Below are 26,384 nucleotides of genomic sequence, written 5' to 3'. Positions count from 1 at the left end.
TAAACTATACATGTTTTACATGATATTAATATGGACTACTATGTCATTTTACCGAAAGATGTTTTTCAAAATAAAAGTCCTCATTTTATTTATTATTTTCAGTGAAACTCCTCTTTTCTGGACTGTCAGCATAAAATCACCTGGCTTTATCCCTTTGGACAGAAAGTGTTTTGACACTTTTTGCCTAGACTTTCAACTTTTTTAAAAAAAAATTTTCTCAAGCATTTGTATTTTGCAATATGCTATTCTTTCTGCTTTTTACACTAATTATTCATATATGAAAAAGGCCTGTTCATTCAACACTCTATACATTATTGTGAAAAATGTTACTTAAACTAAGTTTAACTTTCTTGAGGTAAATGCTAACACTGTTATCCCAATTACTTTGGAGGTTTTATTTTTAGTGATGTTCTTCCTCACTTACGGTTTTGTATAACTGTGCATTAGTTATCCTGTGTAACTGAGGTTAAATGTGACAAGCACTGTTATCACAAGGAATGATTCCTTTTTTGGCATTACTTCAAAGTACAATCGAGTGGTGGCTCTTTGACTTTCCCCACTCAGGGTGCTGATAATTTTGTAAGAAATGTCCTTTATAAATTTGCCTTGCTTTGCCTTCACCATAAAAGTGATGGAAGTCACGTTATCCTCACTAAAGTGCATGTTACATGAATGGATGGATCTTGAATGGAATGGATAAGTATTATGGACCTGTCCCACCACCACACAGAGTTTGAGACTTTAAGTTGATTGACTGTTCATAGCATATTTATGAGTAATTCACTGTCCTTATAGTAAAGTGACATGCAAGACAACATTCATAAGTGATTCATAGCATTTTAAGGAGCTGTTAGTATACCATATAGTAAAGTGACATGCAAGACAACATTCATAAATGATTCATAGCATTTTAAGGAGCTGTTAGTATACCATATGGTAAAGTGACATGCAAGACAACATTCATAAGTGATTCATAGCATTTTAAGGAGCTGTTAATATACCTTATAGTAAAGTGGCAAGCAAGACAACATTCATATGTGATTCATAGCATTTTAAGGAGCTGTTAATATACCATATAGTAAAGTGACACGCAAAGCAACATTCATAAGTGATTCATAGCATTTTTAAGAGATGTTTACAGACCATGTGTATAAATAGTGATAGTGATTTACAATTAAATATCTACAATTATTTTCTTTACCTTTGCAGCAAGACCCAATGACTGTGAAAAGGAATCAATAAGCACCACAAGTAGAAAGGTCCTTTTTTTTATTGGCAAGACCAGAACAGGCACTTAAACATGCTGCTCAAAATCAAATCAGGAACCAACAAACTCTTCTGAACATGGAACTGCAAAATACAGATGTGTTCAATAAAATCTTAAACTCTTTTCTAAAACGAAAAATAAAAACACACCACCTCATGTGGCCGTTACTTAGGGGTATTGCCTTCACTTTGCTCCTTTTCTTCTTAGACTGAAATTATTTTAAATTCTCTGAAAAACAAAACAAAAATATGAAGAAAATAAACAAAACGGCACAAGTCACTGCAAGAGTCTGAAGATACCATGATACTGGCACTGCTGCTGGTTGTCTGTCCTCTTCTGGCTATACAAAGATCAAACAGGAGCAGTCAGATGTGTGGATCTCTACACGCACAGGATGAGCCTATTTATACTGAAAGCGCATGAACGTTATGTTAGTGGGCTAGACAGACTGCCATAGCAGAGGTATGATACATAACTGGCAGTGTAGCAGTTAAATTAGCTACTTTGCTTATGATCAGTAACTGTAGCCAAGAAACTTTGCTAACTAGCTAGCAGGCTAACGCTACCTTACATTAGCTATTAAAATGCATCAAGCTAATGTTAACGTCACCTAATTAGCTAAATTACATGATTCAGTTGAACCCCAAAGATGAATAGACCTTATGTGGCTCTTGATAACAACATTCTTTTTTTTGAACTTAAATAACTGATACTGATTTAACTTAGCTTACTGTTTTGTGACCGTGCCAGTCGAGCTGAAGTAGTTAGTGGGCCTAAATGAGCATTACTTATGACGCACAGCCATGATGCGGAGTGAAACGTTAAACAAGCTAGTCCCAAATGCAAGGTCCACTTAAAACACTTGCTTAAAACACTTTACTTTTGGCTAGTGACATGGTCTACACCAGGGGTCGGCGAAATGTCAACAAAAATCATTTTACTATCCTGGCTGTAATGTGTCTCAGTGTGTGCTAATGTGCTAGTATAGGCTGAAAGTATATAAACGAAAGACTTACTTTGCTCTGCTTTAACATTTAGCTCAGCTATAGCTTTAGTCTAGCTTCAGTTATAGCCATGTGTTTCGCATCTCCACCACGAAACTTTGCAGAAAAGTAAAATAATCTTGTAAAAAAAAGTAAAATAATTCTTGTAAAATGTCTCTCAAAGTTCGTTTTTTACGAGACTGAAGTCGCTTCTCGTTCGCCAGCTTCTTGTTCGAATTTACCCATTCCACCTTAAATGGCGCCTGAGGTGCCAGAATGTAACTGCTGCAGCATTTAAGGTGCAACGGGTAAATTCGAAAAACAAGCTGGCGAACGAGAAGCTGATTTCAGCCTCTCGACTTTTCAGTATTTGATAGTTTCTCGTTACAGATTAAATATATCGGGAAACCAACTGGAGTGATAATAAATTCATATAAGTCCATTCGTATCCAAATTACCGATGTTTGTCTTAATTTTTCCTTCGCTTTTTTGTTAGCTAACTTACTAGCTAGCTGGGCAAGACTGTTGACTGTCCTGCTGTGACCAGAAGCCTGCAGGCCCGCAGGGTTAAAGGGTAAATTAGCAGATATAGGCTATATTAACTCCAGTGTTTTAGACCGTTTATAGTTGAAACTGTGTTGAACGATCAGCAGAGCTTTATTTTACTGTAAAGGCGGATTATTTTATTTGTGCCTATTTTGCAGTTCCATGTTCAGAAGAGTTTGTAGTTTCTTGATTTGATTTTGAGCAGCATGTTTAAGTGCCTGTTCTGAACAGTGATCTTGCCAATAATAAAAAAAAAAGTACCTTTCTACTTGTGGTGCTTATTGATTCCTTTTCACAGTCATTGGGTCTTGCTGCAAAGGTAAAGAAAATAATTGTAGATATTTAATTGTAAATCACTATCACTATTTATACACATGGTCTGTAAACATCTCTTAAAAATGTTATGAATCACTTATGAATGCTGCTTTGCGTGTCACTTTACTATATGGTATATTAACAGCTCCTTAAAATGCTATGAATCACTTATGAATGTTGTCTTGCTTGTCACTTTACTATATGGACAGTGAATTACTCATAAATATGCTATGAACAGTCAATCAACTTAAAGTCTCCAACTCTGTGTGGTGGTGGGACAGGTCCATAATACTTATCCATTCCATTCAAGATCCATCCATTCATGTAACATGCACTTTAGTGAGGATAACGTGACTTCCATCACTTTATGGTGAAGGCAAAGCAAGGCAAATTTATAAAGGACATTTCTTACAAAATTATCAGCACCCTGAGTGGGGAAAGTCAAAGAGCCACCACTCGATTGTACTTTGAAGTAATGCCAAAAAAGGAATCATTCCTTGTGATAACAGTGCTTGTCACATTTAACCTCAGTTACACAGGATAACTAATGCGCAGTTATACGTATACAAAACCATAAGTGAGGAAGAACATCACTAAAAATAAAACCTCCAAAGTAATTGGGATAACAGTGTTAGCATTTACCCCAAGAAAGTTAAACTTAGTTTAAGTAACATTTTCCACAATAATGTATAGAGTGTTGAATGAACAGGCCTTTTTCATATATGAATAATTAGTGTAAAAAGCAGAAAGAATAGCATATTGCAAAATACAAATGCTTGAGAAAAAAAATTTAAAAAAAAGTTGAAAGTCTAGGCAAAAAGTGTCAAAACACTTTCTATCCAAAGGGATAAAGCCAGGTGATTTTATGCTGACAGTCCAGAAAAGAGGAGTTTCACTGAAAATAATAAATAAAATGAGGACTTTTATTTTGAAAAACATCTTTCGGTAAAATGACATAGTAGTCCATATTAATATCATGTAAAACATGTATAGTTTATGAATGTTGATTTAAGCATTCATGAACATGTTATGAAGTGTTTATGTAAGGTGATATGAATGTGTTATGTAGACACCCTTCAAAGAAAGTGTTACCAAAAAATCATCAAACAGCATCTTAGAATAGAGGAACCCAGAGGAGCACTTGACTCCTCCATGACTGTAAATAAGAGATTATTTCTAGTAGAGATTGATCAGTAACTTACCCAGGACCAGGACTGTGACTGGAGCTGGTAGAGAGTGAGGAGATTCAGCTTGAGTTCTGAATTCATCCACAGTGTAGTAGCAGACAATGTTGACCGATTGAGGTGACCTGTAACTGTGTCCTGTCCACGCGGTCAGTTCAGAGCCAGTGAGTGAGAGCTGACAGGATGGTGAGCGTTTATGATTTGTCTCGTCTCTCTCTGGATAGAAATAACACTGAGACACTCCAGCATACGGAGTCTTACAGTCCAGCTGTACTGAATCTCTCTGTGTGAGAACTGAAGGAGACACTGAGAGCTCAGGCTGAGGAACATCTGCAACACACAGACCCTCCATCATTCACTCAAATGATTTCTGAATACAGTGTCACAAATCATTACTTTCTACTGTATTTTTTACCACACACTCTCAGAAATGAAGGTACTAAACTGTCACTGGGGCAGTTCCCCTCTTGTCACTGGGGTGGAACCCTCAAGGGTACATCTCAGGTCCTTTAGTCAGGGAACACAACTGTATCATAATCCACTGAAATGATATGTTCTAAGCTGTACTGACTCCACACACCCCGTCTCGTCTCCAGGCTTTTATTTTACTGTTCTGCTTTAAAACATTCGGTTATGAAAAGATACAAATACAAACTTTTCACCTGGGAAAACTTATTTAAGGTTCACAATTGGACCCTAAAACCACTGTTGTACCTTTGAGGGAACTTTTACATTGTTTGTACCTTGATGAATGAAAAATGTACCTGAACAGAACCTTTATTACTAGCAATGCACCACTAAATACACACGCAGTCTTTCAAAATAAAAAAATTACAGTTCAAAAAATCACAATATGCATCATATGTAAAGGTTCCCAAATGCTGTCCCATCATAAAACGCTACATAATTCATCCGTTCCAGTGATACTGGTTACAGTGTTCGCTACATTAAAGCTCTCAGTTTGAAGTTATTTGTTTCCCAACAAACATAAACACAGTGAATCAAAACCTCTTAGTGCTAAAATGAAACTCAGTTTGTAGCTGAACTTGCAGAATCAGGTGGAAAGAGATGAGGATGAACAGAGCCATTTCACCATCACCAGATGAAGAGAGAGCATCGAGACGCTTACTTTAAACACAGAGTCAGAGAGGAGGTCACCGAACAGGAAAACCACACCTGTCTACTTCTGGCTTTCAGTAGCAAATGAAACCCACTTCTGTCCATTCCTGGTCTTTCAGCAGAACAATTTCTGCTCTTATTTCTTTCTATATGGGTCACTTACAAAGATGTCTATCATGGCAAAAACCAGAACTAAACAATAAGACTTTTCATTTGAATGTAGCCTTGATTTGGGGAACATCCATTTTATTATATCAGTATCACCACAACTCTGAAAAGGTGTAATATCAGAGCTCGTGTTGTCCACTAGGTGGATTCAAAGCCTTAGAAATCTATATGAAAATGCACTGTACTGTACAGCAGCAGTTCTCCTGTCCTGCTCCTTCCCTGTTCTGGTTCTGTACACTCTTTAAAAAGATGGTTCTTCAAGTGTTCTTTAGTAAAGACAATGGATCTGTATAGAACCATGAACACTCAGCGAACCATTTGCATGATTAAATGCAAGTGCAGTAACACTTTTTATGAATACCATGTCTATAAGAACCTATGAACTTATTTGTAACACATTATAATGCATTCATAAGTCATCATAAACATGGTTCTTGTAGGAGCCAGATTTGAGTTTACATTTATTTTCCTTGAGAGACGTTTATTTTGATTTAGATTTAATGGCTTTTCACTTGAGACTCTTATTTTGACACTTGCCACATGACACACCACCAGTTAAGATGGCATCTTCCTTAGGCACAGGCACAGCCTCATAGCTTAGATATGGAAGACGTTGGGAACAAACAGTTTTTTACTGCTTATACTTATTGTTTAAAGCTTACTGCTTAACCTCTTCATTTGTCATTTTGAAAACTTTGTACATTTGGAATCTGCACTTTAGAAACCCACCTTTTTGGTTATTTTGAACTTTCAAGCAATTTGATAAAACCACTGCATACCTGCCTGCTTGCCTGCCTGCCCCTTTGTTTGCCTACTTGCCTGCCTGCCTGCGTGCCTACTCCTTTGTTTGCCTGCCTGCTTGCCTGCCTGCTCACCTCTCTCCCACCACCATTGAACACAGGTATGACTCACAGCCAAACACAGTGTGTATAACAAGAAAGCGTGTAACAACTGAAACAGCGTCTAAACTGGATTTAAATTTTGGTCAATACAGTTCTAAATATCTGTAAAAATGCCGGTAACACTTTCTATGAATGTCACGTTTGTAAGCATCTATAAACACATTTATAACATGTTATAATGCATTCATATGGTATTATAAACATGATTATAAACATTTATAAAAACAAATTACACTTTATAGCCATGCTTATTATACATTATGAATTGTTAATATAATGCATTATAAATAGTGTTGATAACATGTTATACTGTCAGTGCCAAAGAAGTCAGTCCCAGCTTGGAGAGTGTAAAGTAAAGACAAATACCAAGCTAACGGTGGTGTACATTACCTTTCCCACATTGGGTAAAACACTGATGGCAGCTCTAGTTTAAACTCTGACATTTGAAGCCTGTGATGTGCTGTTCTTTGTACGTTGAAGTGTTTCAGTACTTCCTTCAGTAAATACTTCAAATTGAAGCCTCACTCTGAACACTGGAGGAGGCTTTAGTACAGTGCGCTTCACTTTACTTAGAGTGGACTAATACGACTTATGAGCTCTTATAATTTGTTATGATCAGTACTTATGATGTATTATGTTAACAATTCATAATGCATAATAAGCATGGCTATAACGTGTAATGCATTTTTATAAATATTTAAAGCCATGTTTATAATGCCTTATGAATGAATTATAACATGTTATGAATCTGTTTATAGATGCTTACAAAGGTGACATTCATAGAAAGTGTTACCAAAATGCCTTACACTTGATAGCCACGCTTATTATACATTATGAATTGTTAACATGCCCTGTGTTGGACTGGTGAACTGTCCAGGGTGTTTCCTGCCTTTCGCCCAATGAGCGCTGGGATAGACTCTTGTAGAAAGTAAAGTGTTTATAATTATAAACAGCAGTGCTCCCTGCGATGGACTGGTGACCTGTCCAGGGTGTATCCTGCCTTCCGCCCAATGACAGCTGGGATAGGCTCCAGCACCCCACCGCGACCCAGAAGGATAAGCGGTTTAGATGATGGATGGATGGAACAGCAGTGCGGTTACCACAGCTTCCAGGGTTAGATCCAACTAGCTGGACAAGCAAGAAACACTGTATGGTGAGACAGACTCCTGGATCCAGAATGATGAGAAGGTAAATCTGGAATTTAAACTGCAAACGAACATCTAATCATCAACAATATGCAAATTATCCAGTTATAAATGTATTTAATTTAGACAACTTGTGGTAGACATTTTTATTATTTGGCCTTTAATTTTACAGGACATCAGCTTGCAAGGAGGGGCCCCAAAATCCTGCTTATACCCCAAAACTCAAGAGCTTTTTAGCAAATAAAAATAAACGACTTTGTGCATAAATAATTGTGCATTAAACTCACTGTGTCACAGAAATGAGAAGACAGATGAATATAGCTATAAATAGAAAGAACATCATCCCCAAAACTGCACATTTTTCAAACATCACAGCTGGAACTGAGTTTGTCTTCTGACAATCACTCCAGAAATAATGACTCCAAATACAATGCCAGGCACGAGTCCAAACACCCACCAGGAACTTGGTGTGAATGCAGGAAATTCGGGTCCTTAAAAGAGGAAAAATGAGTTAGTTCATGTAACAGATCGTATATTATTTTTGTCTTTATGTTGTTTTAACAGAACAAGGAAATTCTTAGGAACCTGAATAGAAACTAGGAGATACAGTACTGTTCAAAATCAGAGACCACCCTTCAGTTATTCAATTTACAGACAAAACAGCCATTAAGCACAAGTTATTCACTTTTCGGCATCAGAAAATAAAAACAGAAAACAGAAGATTAAACAGAAGCCTCAACAACCAATAATAATATTGAAATTGATAGTATTTAATACACTCTTTGCCTCCATTCCTTTCAGGAAATCTGCTGGGATGTTTTTCCACACCTACAAAGTTCAGTCTTAGAAGTTGGTTTAGCATTTTCTGAAATAATCCCAAACACATTCAATGGCTGTTTAAATGCAGAGATTTTTGCCAATCTGATTGAATACATTCCGATTATAGATTAAGAGTGATGTGTTTATGCTCACTCTACTCAACAATCTGATGGAAAATCTCCGTTTACATACACACTACAAGTAATCTGATCCAAAATTATGCAAATGCATAGAGTATGACTTAGTGTAGACGTTACCATGACAACCAGTCAGAGTGAGATGAGCAGCAGTGAGCAGCGCTTGTGTTTTTATTTACTATAAAATGATGTCAGACTCAGGAAAACGTCCTTCATATGTCCTTATTAAAGAAGGCCGAGAGGAAGACGTCGTGTTCTGAGACACATAAGCAGGACGTCCGTCCCACCGCCGTCTTTTAAAGACCAGAGCATAAACTTCGTCTCCTCTGCAGACCAGTTTCTGCTCCGCCATGTTGAACGGTATAAACTTTCACTATGACATGACGAACATGATCAGAACGGACTTAAACTTTCTGATTGGGAATGTAATCAGATACAGGAGTAATCACATAATGCTGATTATATGACACACAGCACAACAACAAATCAGCAACTATTATGAATTACTGAGTGTCTATGATTAAACTAATCTGCAAGTTTGGAGAGTGAGGAACTGAAGTGTGGCTCCACATTCAGTCTCTCAGGGTTTAAGAGGTTAACAGCCAACTGTAGTATTAAAAACAGTTTCAGTTTAAGAAGAAATTATTCATGAATTTTGAATTAATTAAAAAGGAAATGTATTGGAAAAAATTATGTTAATAAAAACATTTTGATGATTATTTTCTCTCATGGTTGATTCTATCCTCATCAACCCAGACGCTTGCACCGTACTTCTGGAGCTTGATGTTTTCACTGGCTGTCACAATGAAGGATCGGTCACTGGGAACATGGAAGTTCATGCAGATGCACTTAAGGTAGACCTTTGGGTCGTCTTTATCTTCCACAAGTACGCTGGCAAACAGCTCCCCTTCCCCTGCGAAGTTGGTGTATTCCCCAGGAGGAAGATGCACATAGCGCACTCGCGAGTCAGGTTTAAAAATCATTTTGCTGCTGGAACCTCCCTTTGCAGACACGCCTAAGTTTGAGACACCAACCTCTGTCTCTGCTTTGACCACAAGGTGATCAAGCACCATCTGTTCTGTCTCATAGTAAATTCTTATGGCCTTATCTGTTGCATTGGCCACATGTGTGTTTGATCTTGATTGTTCGCTCCCCGTTTCCTGCTGTATCCAACAAGGACCTGGAATGAAATGAGTGAGGAATAAAATTCTTTTAACTAGTAATCTTTGATCATATTGCTTGATGGCAAACTTGTGTGGCAAACAAGTTCTTACCAGCTGGTCAGAGCATTTGTGAGTTTGCAGCAGTACAAATTTATTCTTGATCATTAATTTGACATAATATTGTCCACTGAGTGGTACAACAGGGTTGTGTCCCATCACAGAGACCTGAGTCTAAATCCAGTGACATGGTCATCTGTGGGCAAGAGCTCAGTTGGTGGCAGCTGGTAATGACCACCACTACAGACAAACTGAGCAAAACTTTAAACATGAAACATGTTCTAATAACAATATTTTGTAATTTAAAAAATAGCTTTAAATAAAATTAATTTTGTGCAAACTTTGAGAGAAAACTGTAGCTTTCTGAAAGCTGAAACAGTAGAAGTTAAATAAAAAACGTTAAAACCAAATTAAATCATTAAAATTGAAAGGAATTTTGAAACTACGCAAATCACATTTAAAAAAATGGTGTGGAAGGAGTGACATTGTAACCTCACGGTGACTTTGAAGCACAAAAATTGATGCCATTTATCAGAGCAAACTTTCAATATCAGAAATAAGACATGAGCAAGTTTACCTTTAGGATAATCTCATTGAGACTGAGTTATGACAATGAATGAATAAAGGTTTACTAACAGGAATTTCATATCATTATTCATGATACAGCCATGAAATTTGTTGTTGGCTTTTATTAAAACATTTAAGGTTTTTTGGGACAATAAATGACAACAAAACTACATCAGACCCCGATTCATCCTGTTATAATAAATAAACTGCTAACTGCTCGCTAATTCAATGGGAAATCATTTATCAAAAAAATGGTCATTCCTTGTGGAGTCCCTCAAGGTTCAGTTTTAGGGCCTTTGCTTTTCTCTTTGTACATGCTACCTCTAGGTGATGTCATTATGAAGCATAATATGCATTTTCATAGCTATGCTGATAGCAATGCTTTCTAAGCAACTTGGTTCTTTAGCTTCATACACCAAACCTGAAGTACAAAACCTGGGTGTGATCCTAGACTCTGAGCTCTGTTTTATCCTGGATGTAAATGACCTTAAATCTCCTGCTTACATCACAGAGTGTCTATCTGTTTAGGTTCCAGCCTGTGATCTAATTATTATTATTATTATTATTATTATATGCTGGATACATTAAGGGTCGCTAATCAATCATTAAATATATAATTATCAACTATTAGTTTCCCATTATTTAGTTATTAGTTAACTCTTCATTAAGCATTAGCTATTACTTAGTAATTGATTAAGCACTTATCAATTAGTAATTAAGTACACTGTTAGTTGATAAGTTAGTTTGTCGTTAGTTTGTGGCTTACTTACTCGTTATCTGTGTGCTGATTGCTGCTTATTACATTGTTAATTAACTAATAAGTATTTTTCTTCATGTAAAGAAGTAACGTGATAACTTACTAGCACTTATATGTTAATCCCGCTAATTATCTGTTAATTAACTTTCCTTCACCTCCATATATTCAGTTGCTTCACTTTTCTCACTTTGGTTCTTGTTCATTAAAGATGCTTATGGTCACATCTGACCGTAAGATGAGTGCACACAAATTCATGGACGGTTTTGTTGTTCATCACGTTCATCTTGGCATATCTGCACTCATATCTGGTAGGAGCGCATGTAAATTTGGGCATAAATGCTGGATATGTGGCTAATTAACCAAAACTATTATCAACATAATCTGTAATTGCAAAAATAAGAACAACAATAGAACATTTCAATAATACTAATTTGTGTGCATGACAGTCCAGTACAAAAGTGGATGTACTTACTTTACATGCACATTGATATAAACAAGTGCTGCAACCATTTCATGTTCCATTTAAAGACACATTACACTGTGCTTTTGTTGTCATACACTGCAATAATACAGCGTTTATTTTAGGGAATTAATTACACTAAACAATCACTCTACTATGTTAACAACACAGAGAGTATTTAATTTCATTTCACATTTTATTTTTTTCCAGTTGTTTTCATTTTGCAGAGGAGGAGTGCAATCACTGCTGGACATCAAACTCCACCCACGAGCACGGCAATTAGCTTTCATGCCAAACACTGCCGTTTTATTGGCTGGCTACTGAAACATCTGCATGAATTAGTGTGTGCTTCATGTAAATGATATGTAAATGAGGTGCTGGTCGGCTGGTTTCATGCACTGATTTATCATTTATGCTCAAATCTCCATTTGTTTCCACATCGTACAAAATTGTTATGAATCAGACGCAGAGCAGTTCATACCGTATAAAAGGCAAAAAAACGTGTTATTTTTTTACGTAACTTTGATGATTAATGGCCATTAGATCTTTACATTTTGACCATTAATTACTTCTTAAATTCCACTTAATCAACCATTCATTGCTTCTTAAATTCCTCTTACTTGACCATTAATTACTGCTTTTGTGTCCCTCCAAGTAAAGTGACAACACAAAAGAAGTAATGAATGGTCAAAATGTAAAGATCTAATGGCCATGGGCCCTTTTCACAAAGAGTCGCGATTACGTCCGGATTAAGCATTAGCAGTGAACTATAATGCTCAAATACTGAGCTACAACAGACATATGTTAGTTTTTGTGCACTATCATGACAAAAGAAAGTGAATGGGAGCACTGATTTAACTGTAAACACAGCTAAAATGCTGTGTGTGGTGAAGCCCTGCTTACTGCTGCTGCAGCTGCTCATATCAAGCAGTGTCTCTGTAGCTGTAAACAACATGCCAGCAATTTCTGTAATATTTTTGTTTTCAAAAGAAATTAAAGTTCTTCTGTGTTGTATGAATTTGGTAGACGTTGTTTAGCTGTAGCTAAGTTAGCTAACAATGCTAGACGCCATTTCTAACTGTAGCTGTTCCCAAAATAAGGAAGCTAGTTGCTTTCATTAGCTGCTGCCACCAGCCGGCTAACATGGAGCAGGTTCTGTGACACATTTAGCTACATGATGGCAGCGACTTCTGACATAAACACAAACAAAAACTTTTACATGTAAAGTCTGTTTGATAGACCTCGTTTAAACTGTATTAGCTTACGGTAGGCTAGCTGGCTACAGTCGCTAATTAGCTAGCCTACCATTAGCAGTTTGAGGAGCTCCAGCTTCGTATGAGCAGCAAACTTTAAAGCTAAGTTAGCTCTAACGCTGGCTATGTTAGCGATCTGCCAAACAGCATTATTCTTATAGTTTCATGGCAATTTTTGAAGCAGCACTTCAGAAAACATCCACCTTTCACTGCTCAGTCAAAAACGAGACTCCTAGCTGAAAAAACATCTGAAAAAGCTGCTTCATGTTAGCCGGGCTAGTTTGGTTAGCAGTAGCTTCTAGCCAGTATAGCTAGCTTAATATAAACAGAGTCTATAACATTCATGCTACATATAAAAGTTCATCTTTCCTTTGAAAACAGAATATTACCGAAATCGCTGGCATGTTGTACAAAGACACAGAGACGGCCTGATGTGAAGCAGCTGCAGCAGAACTGCAGTAAAAACAACATACAGCATTTTAGCTGTTTACAGTTAAATCAGAGCTTCCGTCCCCTTCTCACTCTCACTGTCACAACCGAGCAGGAACACTAAAGTTTAGCTGTTGTACCTCAGTATTTGAGCGTTACAGTTCACTACTAAACATTTTGACATCGCGTCTGCAGTAGCTATATGGAGAGGAAGTGAGTTTTACCCTGCTAATGCTTAAACCGGAAGTAATCACGAATCTTGTGAAAAGGGCCCATTAATCATCAAAGTTACGTAAAAAAAAACACCTTTTTTGCCTTGTATACGGTATGAACTGCTCTGCGTCTGATTCATAACAATTTTGTACGATGTGGAAACAAGTGGAGATTTGAGCATAAATGATAAATCAGCTTCAGTGCATGAAACCAGCCGACCAGCACCTCATTTACATATCATTTACATGAAGCACACACTAATTCATGCAGATGTTTCAGTAGCCAGCCAATAAAACGGCAGTGTTTGGCATGAAAGCTAATTGCCGTGCTCGTGGGTGGAGTTTGATGTCCAGCAGTGATTGCACTCCTCCTCTGCAAAATGAAAACAACTGGAAAAAAATAAAATGTGAAATAAAATTAAATACTCTCTGTGTTGTTAACATAGTAGAGTGATTGTTTAGTGTAATTAATTCCCTAAAATAAACACTGTATTATTGCAGTGTATGACAACAAAAGCACAGTGTAATGTGTCTTTAAATGGAACATGAAATAGTTGCAGCACTTGTTTATATCAAGGTGCATGTAAAGTAAGTACATCCACTTTTGTACCGTACTGTCATGCACACAAATTAGTATTATTGAAATGTTCTACTGTTGTTATTTTTGCAATTACAGATTATGTTGATAATAGTTTTGGTTAATTAGCCACATATCCAGCATTTATGCCCAAATTTACATGCACTCCTACCAGATATGAGTACAGATATGCCAAGATGAACGTGATGAACAACAAAACAGTCCATGAATTTGTGTGCGCTCATCTTACGGTCAGATGTGACCATAAACATCTTTAATGAACAAGAACCAAAGTGAGAAAAGTGAAGCAACTGAATATATGGAGGTGAAGGAAAGTTAATTAACAGATAATTAGCGGGATTAACATATAAGTGCTAGTAAGTTATCACGTTACTTCTTTACATGAAGAAAAATACTTATTAGTTAATTAACAATGTAATAAGCAGCAATTAGCACACAGATAACGAGTAAGTAAGCCACAAACTAACGACAAACTAACTTATCAACTAACAGTGTACTTAATTACTAATTGATAAGTGCTTAATCAATTACTAAGTAATAGCTAATGCTTAATGAAGAGTTAACTAGTAACTAAATAATGGGAAACTAATAGTTGATAATTATATATTTAATGATTGATTAGCGACCCTTAATGTAAAGTGTTACCAATTGTGTTTTCTATTTGATTAACCAGGTAAAACATTTCAAGTACTCTAACTTGTTTTTAAAAGATGATCAGAATAACTTACCTTTGTGTCTGCAAGAGTTTCAGATTGAACTGAGGGTGTTAAAAAGGCAGGCAGTGTGAGGTAAAGGCTCATACTAGCTGTGCCTTTAAGGCTACACCAGAGAGGGAAGTGGTGATGGTTAAGGTGCTTATTGGCTGGACCTGGTGAGGTGGGGCAGGGTGGGCATGGCTGAAAGGATAAAATATTTTAACAAAGAATTCCTTCTCACGGACCTTGATAAGTGATACGTGTCTGTTTGTTGTGCGCTGTGCACAGTTTTGTCATTCATTGTGTTCATCATTTTACTTTTGAGATCAAAACACACAGTTAAACTCACAAATTCCTCCTACAAACTTTGCCACAATGAAACGAGAAAGGAATTAATCAAATTCTGTTCCAGTCAGCATTAAAGGCATAAGTGCTGTTTGGAGGTCTTCACCATCACAACCCAGATATAAAGCGAGAGGAGACAGTTAGCCATGATACCCATTTACTACATGAGAGAACCCAGTCAGTGATGGACAAAATACAAACACCAAATGAAGACAGAACAACAACATTAACACATTTGTTTGGTTTTTTTAGCCAATCAGAAAATTAGATACACAATCCAGCAGATCCAATCAAACCAAAAGATTTAGCTTTAGAGATCTTCCAACACTGCATTTCATTCTGTAACTTTTGGAACATTTACATTTGTTAAACACCAAAGACATAATTTTTGCACGTTTGTAACCGTAATATCACAATATGACAAAAGAAAGCTTGTCTCCTCTGTAGTTAATGACAATCAGTAGGAACCATCAGGGCCTTCTAGACATTCAGAAAAAGCCTAATGATTTCAATTCTGATAAAACACGACTCATTACCTTCATTGCATACTTAAACACCTTTGTTTTTTGTTATTTAAGATACTTCCAATGCATATTCCCACTTCAGATTTACTCACATGATGTCTTTTGACTTTATACTCATAAATAGAAACAAAAAATTACACATTCATAAACATAAAAATTATAATAGAAAATAATAATGCTTGGTAATATTTCATGCCATTAGCAGCAATCGTATTGAAAGCGAAGAAGTTATCTAGAAGTTTTCAGGGACTTTAATAAACAACACTTGGATGGTAAAAGCTACAATGTAAAGGCCTTAAATATCCCTCTATACAGCCGGTTTGATAATGTGCAAATGAAAAGTTAATGTAAGGTTATGCACAGGTGCACCATGCAAAATTTCTCTCAGACTAATGAAGATAGAAGATAAGAGAGACACCAGAAAAAAGTCTTTCAGCATGTTCTGAAAGCAGCAGGACAGCAGTTACATTGAGGACAATAAGCAATGAATTGGACAGCAAACAAATTCACTCTATGACTGGTTAAAAAAGTTGAAGGTGCCTGCCGGCCCTAGTGCTGGAGAACCCACCGCCCTACATATTTTAGTGTCTTTCTGCTCCCAATTCACTGATCCAACAAAGTAGTCCAATAACAAGCCCTTCTTGAGTTGAAGTGGGTGTGTAAGAGCAGGAAAACAACAAAATGTGCAGGGCAGGGCAGCAGGAGGTTCTCCAGGACCAGGGTTGGGAGCCTGTGGTCTGGACAATCTCCTGACTTGAATCCCATTGAAAATTCATAAAGACTTTCGAATTTGCACGTCCAACTGAAGATGGTTTGTCAAGAGGAATGGGCCAAAATTGAACTATAATGCTACAAAAAGTTCATCACGTCCATAGAAGTCTCAAAGCTCTAATTGACAGCAAAGTGCGGCAACACTTTATTTGGATAGTCCACTTTAGAAGCTTTGCAGATACTTAATTAAAGTTACATATTATATGTAATTAACATATTATTATTATTATTATTATTATTGTATCTATATATACATACAATTATACTTAATTTCAAGTTACACTCAACTAAATATCTACTAAATTGACCATAATATTCTTTAACTCTAAACCTGCTCTAATCCTAACCCTAACCTTAAACTCAACCCACAACCTAAACCCAACCTTCACCGTGGTCCTAGCCCTAACCCTGGTCCAAATTCTAACCCTAACCCCACCACTGTTTATAATTTCAACAGATAGTTTGTTAACAATTTGAACATCTGTAGATGATCTATAGGGGACTATACCAGTAGTAGTACTGTTATTTGGTTCAGTTAGTTTCACACTGCAAAGATTACAATGGATTAAACTGGACATGCAGGACTTTGTTTCTTGGTCAGGGATATGAGGGCTCTGTTAGTCTCACATTTATTACCATGAAAACAGAAAAACAGAAAAAAGATGCTAAACATCTAAGTGAATAACAATCAGAGCAATAAAAATAAACCTTACTTCAGACCTGTTTCTGTATGACTAACTAATCAGGTCGCTGATGCTTGGCTCAAAATACATTTGCTCTGTCATTATTAAGAGCAGCTCATGCTACAAGAATGATATGAGCATGTGCAAAGAGTGAAATGTTAGAAATGGACTGAGACCCGTGCACAGGTGGCATCCTATCACGGTACCATGCTGGAATTCACTGAGCTCCTGAGAGCGACCCATTCTTTCACAGATGTTTGTAGAAACAGTCTGCAGGCCTAGGTGCTTGGTTTTATACACCTGTGGCCATGGAAGTGAATGGAGCACCTGAATTCAATGATTTGGATGGGTGAGTGAATACTTTTGGCAATATAGTGTATGATAAGGATGTGAGGTGACATAAACTTTAGACTACTGATGGCAAAATATGTAGTCTGCACAGTGTTCAGTGAAGATAAGTGCAAGTGCTTGTGAAATTTGGATGAAACACTATTCATCACATTCATTACACACTCAAACACTTTGTCCTTGTTATCCAAGCAATCGTGGTGAAGCTGAAAGTGCTTTCCAAAGTTCTCAAGGACAACATTAAAACACTTGGATGGAAAAAGCCACAGAGTCAAAGCAAAGACCTTGAACATGCATGTCAGTACAGCTCATTCGATAATGTGATGATATATTTTCCATGAATATCATGGAAGTTCATGGAAAATTTATCTCAGACTAATGATTGAAGGAAACATGAATGGATCGATGTACTGGGAGATATAAGTAAAGGTAAAGGTGCTTGCATGGTCTAGCCCAGTGGCTCCCAACCCTGCTGCTGGTGAACCCCCTGCCCTACTCATTTTGGAGTTTTCCTGCACAGCACACCAGTTCCAACTAAGCAGTTCATTAGCAGCCCCTTCTGAGTTGAAATGGGTGTGTTAGAGCAGAAAAACACAAGAATGTTCAGGGCAGGGTCTCTCAAGAATGTGGGTTGGGAGCCTGTGGTCCCACCAATCTCCTGACTTGAAACCTATTGGAATTGCATTTTGCAATAGCAACAAAAGGACCTCTGTGGCTGCAAAAAGCCTCTTGCTGGATAATTTTGGCTGTTGGGCTTTTCTCAGTCCAGCAGTGACACTGAGGTGTTTAGAATCTCCGTCTGATCCACTTGTAGCAGTGCAATACACGCTAACATGCCACAACCACACTGTCCAAAAATATGTGGGCACCTGACCATCACATGTATATGAGCTTGTTGGACAAAAACTGTGTGCATTAATATTGAGTATATTTGTGGCTATAACAGCCTCCACTCTCCAGTTTCTAACAGTTTCAGTGTTAAACTGTTTTCAATTAGAAAATCAACAAAACATGTCATTTGACCAGGGTATTCAAAGTTTTCCATAAGTCTGTTTGTATGAAATATGCTAAAGACATCATTATTATTATTATTATTATTAGTAGTAGTAGTAGTAGTAGTAGTAGTAATAGTAGTTGTAATAGTGGTAGTATTATATCATCGTGATGAAACTTTTCAGCTGTTATTTTTCAGTACCAGTAGAATACGGCAGGCATTCTTCACATTGTATGAATGTTTCATGATGAATAGATCAAAAGAAAAGCTCCAGAATTGCTTGGAACAAAATGTCCTTCCATCGACTTACATTAAAAGAAAAAAAAGGCTTTTGCCTTCTTTCTAATCTGATCAACCTGAGTGAGTTTAAAGCTTTGATAAGAAATAACCGAGAGTGCAATTCCTCTTCTTAAGCTGGGTATTGTGTTTTGTATGATGTGTCTTTTTCTTTGTCTGTTTCTTTTTAAATTCACTCATGTCTTTTTTATCATGGTTGTTTTATGATCTTTAACTGGAAAGGGTGTGATATCTTGGCCAGATCTCTCTTGAAAAAATATGTTAATCTCAAGGCACTTTCTGGTCAAATAAACATCAACTAGAAATAAAAAAATACTCTGTTCCTCAGAAAAGGGGTGTAAAGGTGTCTGATACTCCTTTCTGTGGAGTGAGAATCAGTCACCACCTTCTGCATCTGAGAGCTATTTAAGAGAGATCACAGACTCTGCAAATCACTGAAACCTGCCACTCATCTTCCTTGAAGAGGTTTGACAACTATTTTCTGCACGCAGCTCTTTCTCGTAAGTGTCATTGATCTCCTTCATGTAAAGTTTGAGCATAATAATTTTGGTTTAGAAATTGCTGCAGTTTTTAATGTCATTGCAGAATAGAATCATTTTTTGTATTACTTTGACTTTGCTATTTCAGCAGACTGAGTAGACAGTAATAGGTAATAAGACAGTAAAAAAAAACACTGTTAGTAACTCATAACAAATACAGTCATATGCAAAAGTATGAACACCTATGGTCAAACTACATCCTCTACAGAGGACAAAATTAAATATGGCATCTTTCTGGAAATGTTAGTGCACAGTTTCTGTTTATTTGCTGAGTTTAACATAGTGGAAAAAAGTAAAATGTAAAATCTAAATAGTGCCATGACTTTTTCACAGGTCTTATTTTGTTTTATTTGTCCCCAATATGTAAAATTCAGAAATTAAACAGTAATTCTGCATTAATATTTAGAGGATGTGTAAACTTATTTTCACTCAATCGATCATTAAAGATTTGATGTGACCACATAATAAACATAGTACATAGAATTATTAATTCATCTTTATTTATCAACTAAAGAGCAACCCCACTGAAAAGGTGATGGAATTAACAATAAAGATTGTCCAGATTTTCCAGTAAGGGCCATTTAACCAAATATCAAAGTGACCACATGAAACAAGACCACTTGATCTACTGCTGTTGAACACTGGGTTTGGGTTTGGGTTTGTGAAACTAATAAGCATGTTTTTGGTCACACTTTATGTGGATGGTCCCCTGTAGATGCTCTACAGATACCTAAATCATTAACAAACTTTCTACTCAGCTGATTATCAACAACAGTATGGTTATGGTTAGGGTTAGGAATAGGTGTAGGTTTTGCCTTGAGGTTAAAGTTAGGGTTATGTTTAGGATTAGGAATAGATTTAATAATATTTTTCATACTGAACTTGAAGTTCACTTTTATTTAATAGATATTTAGGTGAATGTTACTTAAAAACAGACTGAGCATTTGCAAAGCATCTACATTGGACCATCCAAATAAAGCGTTGCCATGTTTTTTAATCCCTATATTCATTTTCCTGTTGGAATGATGAAAAGTAATAATATATAAGCTGTGTAAATATATTATTTCAGGCTTTGAAAGCTACACCATGTCTTACCTGGTACCTGTCCTTCAAATTGGTGGACGTGGAGGTAGCGCGTTCAACTTCAATGGCATTGACTCTGGAGCAACGCTGGAAAAGATAGGTGCATGGGCAGGAGGCTGGCAGATAAAATCCATCAAGATTTGGCTCACCAATGGCCAGTCCAGGCAGTATGGAGACCCCAGTGATGGGCCTTACTCTGAATACACATTTAAAAAAGGAGAACATATCACCTCTCTTTCACTGTGGGGGAACGGAGCTGGAACCCGTCTAGGTGCCATCAAGTTTACGACAACTCTTGGCGGCGAATTTTTTCCACAGATGACCTCATGGGGCCTGAAAACAGAGTATCCCATTGATATCGGCTCTGGCATCTGCATGGGAGTCATTGGAGGTGCAGGTGCAGACATCGACAGCTTAGGGTTCATATTCATCAACACCATCAAGTCTGCTGTCCTTACCAACGTCGATTATCCCACCCTTCACAATGTCATTCCTCAGGTGGCTATAGAGGAGGTGAAATCCATGACTTACCATAATAAAACTACTCTTCCTCAGCAGTATACAATAGAAACTACAAAGAAAATCATCAAAAAGTCCTCCTGGTCTGTGACCAACAAGATAGAATGGACCTTCAACGTGTCGGTGAAAGCAGGAATTCTAGGTTTGGTAGAAATTGAGAGTGGATTCAGCTACACAAAGGGAGTCGAATCTACATACTCTCTGGAGAATTCTGAAGAAAAAGAGGAGAAGCTGTCTTTTCCTGTCCAAGTTCCTCCTGGAAAAGCAGCGGATGCGAAGATCACCATCGGCCGGGCTGTTGTAGATCTTCCATATACGGGTAAAATGAAGATCACCTGTTATAATGACTCTGTGCTGACGTTCAACATCAGTGGAATCTACAATGGCCTCACTTACACCATTGCAGGTGTACATGTAGAAGAACATAATGAAGCCTAGTCAGGTTTCCCCAGCAACTTAAAGAGAGAGATTTAAATGAGGGGAAAAATCAGAATAATTAAGCTCTTTCTTTTCTTTCTGATACATTCTACTGTATAGTTCAACACTTTTCTCTTTTTTCTTAGCTAGATTTGCTAGATTGATCCATGTAGGCTGTTGCTTGGTGACTAATTGTAATAAAGTGGCCTATAATAGCCTTGATATCAGCAGGTAAAAAATAAGACAAAAAAGCTTTTCATTGTTTTTTTTAAACATTTATTTGTAGTGAAACTTTTTTGTTTGATTGATTGATTTATTAGCGTTCATTACTCATTTATGAATTTCACTTTCTGCATCACTTGTTGAAAGTATTAAATACTATGTATGTGTCTTTGCATTCAACACTAACTTTACAGCAAAAAAATGATATTTTCACTTTAATTCGCTCGATCATTTATGTGGAAATAACACGTACACACACTTCAGCTCTGTTCTGTGTGAGATGAACAAAACATGTTAAAATAATAAATAATAAAATCAATCCTACTAATATAAAAAGGTGTGAATCGTCTCTTTTCCTCTGTAGATCTGAACACAGTTTCCTCCACATGCTTAGCTAACCGTGCTGAGGACTGCAGACCTGACGTAGCGTAGCAGTTCATCTGTCTCTTGATTGGTTCTCTGTTGATGTCAGTGTTGCTCCACCTCATCCTGCACAATTTCAAAACTGGAAAACAAATAAATCCAGTATGTTTACACAGTGGCCAAATAAACAAACGTGTACACATTTTTCAACCCATCATTCAATGAATGTGAAACCATCAGTGTAATAATAGCTAAATGTTAAATGGTGCTGCTGTCTAGGAGAGAGGAGCTGGTTACCATTAGCTTAGCATGCTAACAGCTCTGCTCACCACAGAACATATTCGATTCTGGCTGACTAAAGCTGAGCTAATCCATGTTTACATGATAATGATCCAAGTCTGAGTCAGGTTGAAGATGTTGGAAGGACACAAAGCTGAAATCAAACCCGTTATGTCATTTTTGGGTCTGCAGCCTGCTAGCTAGGCTAATGCTAGCTGGGTCCTTTCCTCATAAGCTTAGCTAGTGGGCTACAGACCAGTGCAGTTTCTGACTAGTGGTCTTCTGTCCCATATGGAAAAAATACATATTCCAAATGTATTTGTCAAATATATTTCAACAATATAAGAAAATGGCCAAAAATGTATTTGTTAAATATATTTTTTAATGTATTTATTTGTATTTGTTACTTTATTTTTCAACTGTATGTAGTTTTAACAAAGGTTACAGAAATGGTGCTGACTTCTGTGTTTTGCATTGTACTTTGCATTAACCACGTACGTCTGCAGTAAGACGCTCACACACCAGGTATCTTTAATAAACAGGATATCAAATCTAATATTTAAAATTTATATACTGGAATACAAATTCATTTCAAAAGATATCCAAACAGTAAAGTACATTAGACAGGATTCTGGCTATTTTCATACATTTTCAAACATATTTGAGAAACACATTTGCATACATTTCTTGTTGTATGGTACATTTCTAGGCGTAATATGTCCCCATATATTTTAAAATAATTGTATTATAAAATATGTTTGGTTAATATGGCAATATATTCTGAAATACATTTTAGTGCTTGGACTGTATTTTGGTATAGACTGCAATGTGTTTGGAATGTATTTCAAATATACAAAAGTGCATGTCTATATATTTTTTTCTGTATGATGTCATAACAGTAATAAGTCACTGGTGTTGGAGTGACAGAAAAGCAAAATCGAGCTATACTGCTGGGCTAAGCTAATGCTAGCTTAGCGCTGAAACTGCCAACTACCACAGGCTCAGTTCCATGAACTGATGCTCAAATAACACACGTTTAGAGGATAAAGAACCTGAGAGCGCATTCAGGCTGATCTCACTACAGGATACTTGTGAGTCTGTTGATAATAAAGCTGATCTCACTGCAAAACATAATGTATATGAGCAGAAACTACTGTGCTGGATGACAAACTGACCCATCTGTAAGTCATTCTTATGGACAAAGCATGTAGTGGAGAGCGAAATGTGCTGGGCTTATGATTAACTTGGATCATGAGAAGCAGAAAATGCAACCATCTTGTAAGCCTGAACTTTGGAAATAAATCATTTGTAGAAAATGATCATGCATGCACATTTAGGATGATCCTAAATGAGACACCTCTTGTACACTGCTATTCATTTCTATGGTAACACTGTATGATGCATTAGTGCCATCTACTGGCAGAGAATGGAATTAGGTATAAAAAGGAAAATATGATGACTGAGTGTTTAATCTCTTCACACAAGTTCAACAAAGCAGCCTAGTTACTTTTTTGTTAAGATTTCCTGAAGATTTTTATGAAGATTTCATTCAAAATGTCCAATAAATAAATAAATAAATAACCTTGTCAGAAATATAGATCTTCAAAAGCAATGTTAGTGATTTGGTGCTGTGTAGAACCATTTTTAAAAGGTTCTTTAACGATGTAAAGAGCCACTTAAACATTCAAATGGTTCTTTAAATTCTCCATGGGTGCAATCCTGGCAAGGAGAGACTTAAAAGTAAATGTTTGCTGCTGTTAGCCTAACAGGTGTTTATGTACTGTTTGTGTGTTATTGGGTCCGGCTGTGGGGAAGTGTGTCTACTATGGACACTATCTACTGAGGGATGTACCCTTAAGGGTCCCACCTCAGTGACCGTTTCTTACTTTTTTTCCGAGAGTGTATCAGGTCTTGTTTTTGTCCTTTTTAAATATTACTGTTCAGTGGTCTTTAAAGACTCTTGTGTCAGTGCACCTTGCAAGAACCTGATCTGTACTTGTAATGACCTGATGGTTCATTTTCTCAAGACTAATGGTAAAAAGCAGTTCTTTTTAGATTAATACATGATCAATGATCATGAATAATAATGATCATCGAACAATGATCATGAATAACAATGGTAAATGATCATGAATAATGATTGTTTTCTATACAGTTTCTAGAAAGGTGATAAAAGTTTCACAAGCTATCTGGCTTATCAGTGAACAGTTTACATGCTTGTATGGGAGCAGCACATTGATTCACAGTGTTTCTCATCAATCTGAAATAAGTGGAGGAATGTGAGACTGTCCTCACCACTTCAGACTGTATGCTCATATGATCTGAAATACAGCTGGGTGTTTTTTATGGTTTCATTAGCCTGCTGTTGGATCTTTGTTCCCTGCAGCTATATGAGTAGTTCCACCAGTAGTTAAAAATCAAATGGATGTATTCTTTATTATTTCTACGCAATATAATTTGGAAGGAGAAGCCCCCTAGGGTATGATAACACACCCCCCAAACCCCCCACCCGCCTCCTTATATTATATCCTAGTCAAATAATTATGGCCTCGCAACACCTTAGCAACCAACCTGGGATACCACAGCAACTGCCTAACAACACCTTAGCAACCACCTAGGATAACACAACAATGGCCTAACAACACCTTAGTACCAGGGACGGTATAGTAATGGCTCAGTAACATCTTAACAACCACCTGGGATACCCTAGCAACATTTTAGCAACCACCTGGGGTTCCATAGAAACCAGAGTTTGTAAAGCCAACTTAAAGTTTGTTTGTTGATTGTTGATTCATTAGTCAGGTTGGGCTCTTGTTTACGTGTTTACGTGTAAGTGTCAAAAAAAGTTGTTTTTTGAGAGTTCCTCTAGCTTTTGATGATGTATATCAGCTGATCCCTTACTATGTAAGGGAGCATACAGATTCTGTCAAACACCGAAACCTGCTATCAACAGGAAACCTGTTCCCTGAAGACCTGAAGAATTTTCTATCTACATCTGTCTCACAGATTTATTTTGTAAGTTTTACTGATTTTCTTCATGTAAAGATTTTTATGCTGGATATAAATCAAATTATGGTAAGAATTTATTTGGATAGTTCACTTTAGAAGCTTTGTAGATACTTAATTTTCTTTCAAATTATATTAAACTAAATATAATTTTCTTTAACCCTAACCTTAACCTCAACCCAAAACACAAACCCAACCCTCACCCTGGTCCTAGCCCTAACCCTGGCCCAAATCCTAACCCTAACTCCACCACTGTTTAGGATTAGCTGGGTTTCAGCAGATAGTTTGTTAATAATTTGAACATGACAACTGATGTAATGTATTCCAGCACTTCTAACAGTAGTGAAATACACTACACATTGTGCAGTCTCTACAATATAATGGATTATATCCTCCATTTCTATTCACAGAAACAGGTGTCCTCAGAGAAGGCTGGGGTCATCACACCACACTGTACTGGCTGATGTCCCTCATGTGTGTTTTGATCAGAAACCTTAAAGGCTAATACATCTATATTTGGCAGTGTGAACCGATTTGCACATCAGCTTACAAATGGGACAACTGCTAAAATACTACAGTATTCAGTAGACCAGTCTGCATACCTCTTGTGTTTAGAAAAAAAACACCATTCTTTTCTGCAGGAGCATGTGTGCCAGTGTTTCCTCTGAACAGTAGTTCACCTTTAAAGTCCTCTTGAAGTCCACTGTGTATGTGTCCTACCTTCAAATTCACTTGGTTCTAAATATTACCAAGTGATTATGTAATTATTGTCTGTTAGATAATGAATGAGGTGTTGCTGTTCCTCATTTGGAGCTAATGGTGATCAGGAACAATATGAAGTGATATGCATGGTGACTCATTATTAATGAACAAGGTGTTATTGTGTTCTTCATTAGGAGTTAATGATGATCAGGAACAGTATTATAAAGTGAAACACATGGTAACTCGTTATTAATGAACTAGAAGTTCATGATGATCAGGAACAGTATTATAAAGTGTAACACATAGTAACTCATCATTAATGTACTAGAAGTTAATGATAATCAGGAACAGTATTATAAAGTGATATAGATTAAATAAAACCACCTAAAGAATATTAATGAATAAGTTTTGAAAAATAAGTTGTTTATTGAGTCCTTTTTAATTTGTGAACAGTCCAAATGTGAAAACATCCCTGAGTTAGCTAGCTATATTATTGAAAATAATATGCCCAAACAA

General features: G+C 36.8%; 1 protein-coding gene across 1 annotated transcript; it reads left to right on the top strand.

Moving 5' to 3' along the window:
- The first annotated feature begins 18,842 nt into the window (after window positions 1-18,842).
- On the top strand, window positions 18,843-21,843 carry LOC118799539 (aerolysin-like protein). The gene is made up of 2 exons (XM_036559486.1): window positions 18,843-19,238; window positions 20,347-21,843. Exon 2 carries the CDS (start codon window positions 20,364-20,366, stop codon window positions 21,315-21,317), a length of 954 nt encoding a protein of 317 aa, XP_036415379.1. The 5' UTR covers window positions 18,843-19,238; window positions 20,347-20,363; the 3' UTR covers window positions 21,318-21,843.
- The last annotated feature ends 4,541 nt before the right edge of the window (window positions 21,844-26,384 follow it).

This window comes from Colossoma macropomum, unplaced genomic scaffold (assembly GCF_904425465.1).
Source record: "Colossoma macropomum unplaced genomic scaffold, Colossoma_macropomum, whole genome shotgun sequence".
NCBI lineage: Eukaryota > Metazoa > Chordata > Actinopteri > Characiformes > Serrasalmidae > Colossoma > Colossoma macropomum.
This window is presented reverse-complemented; position numbering and strand designations above follow the sequence as displayed.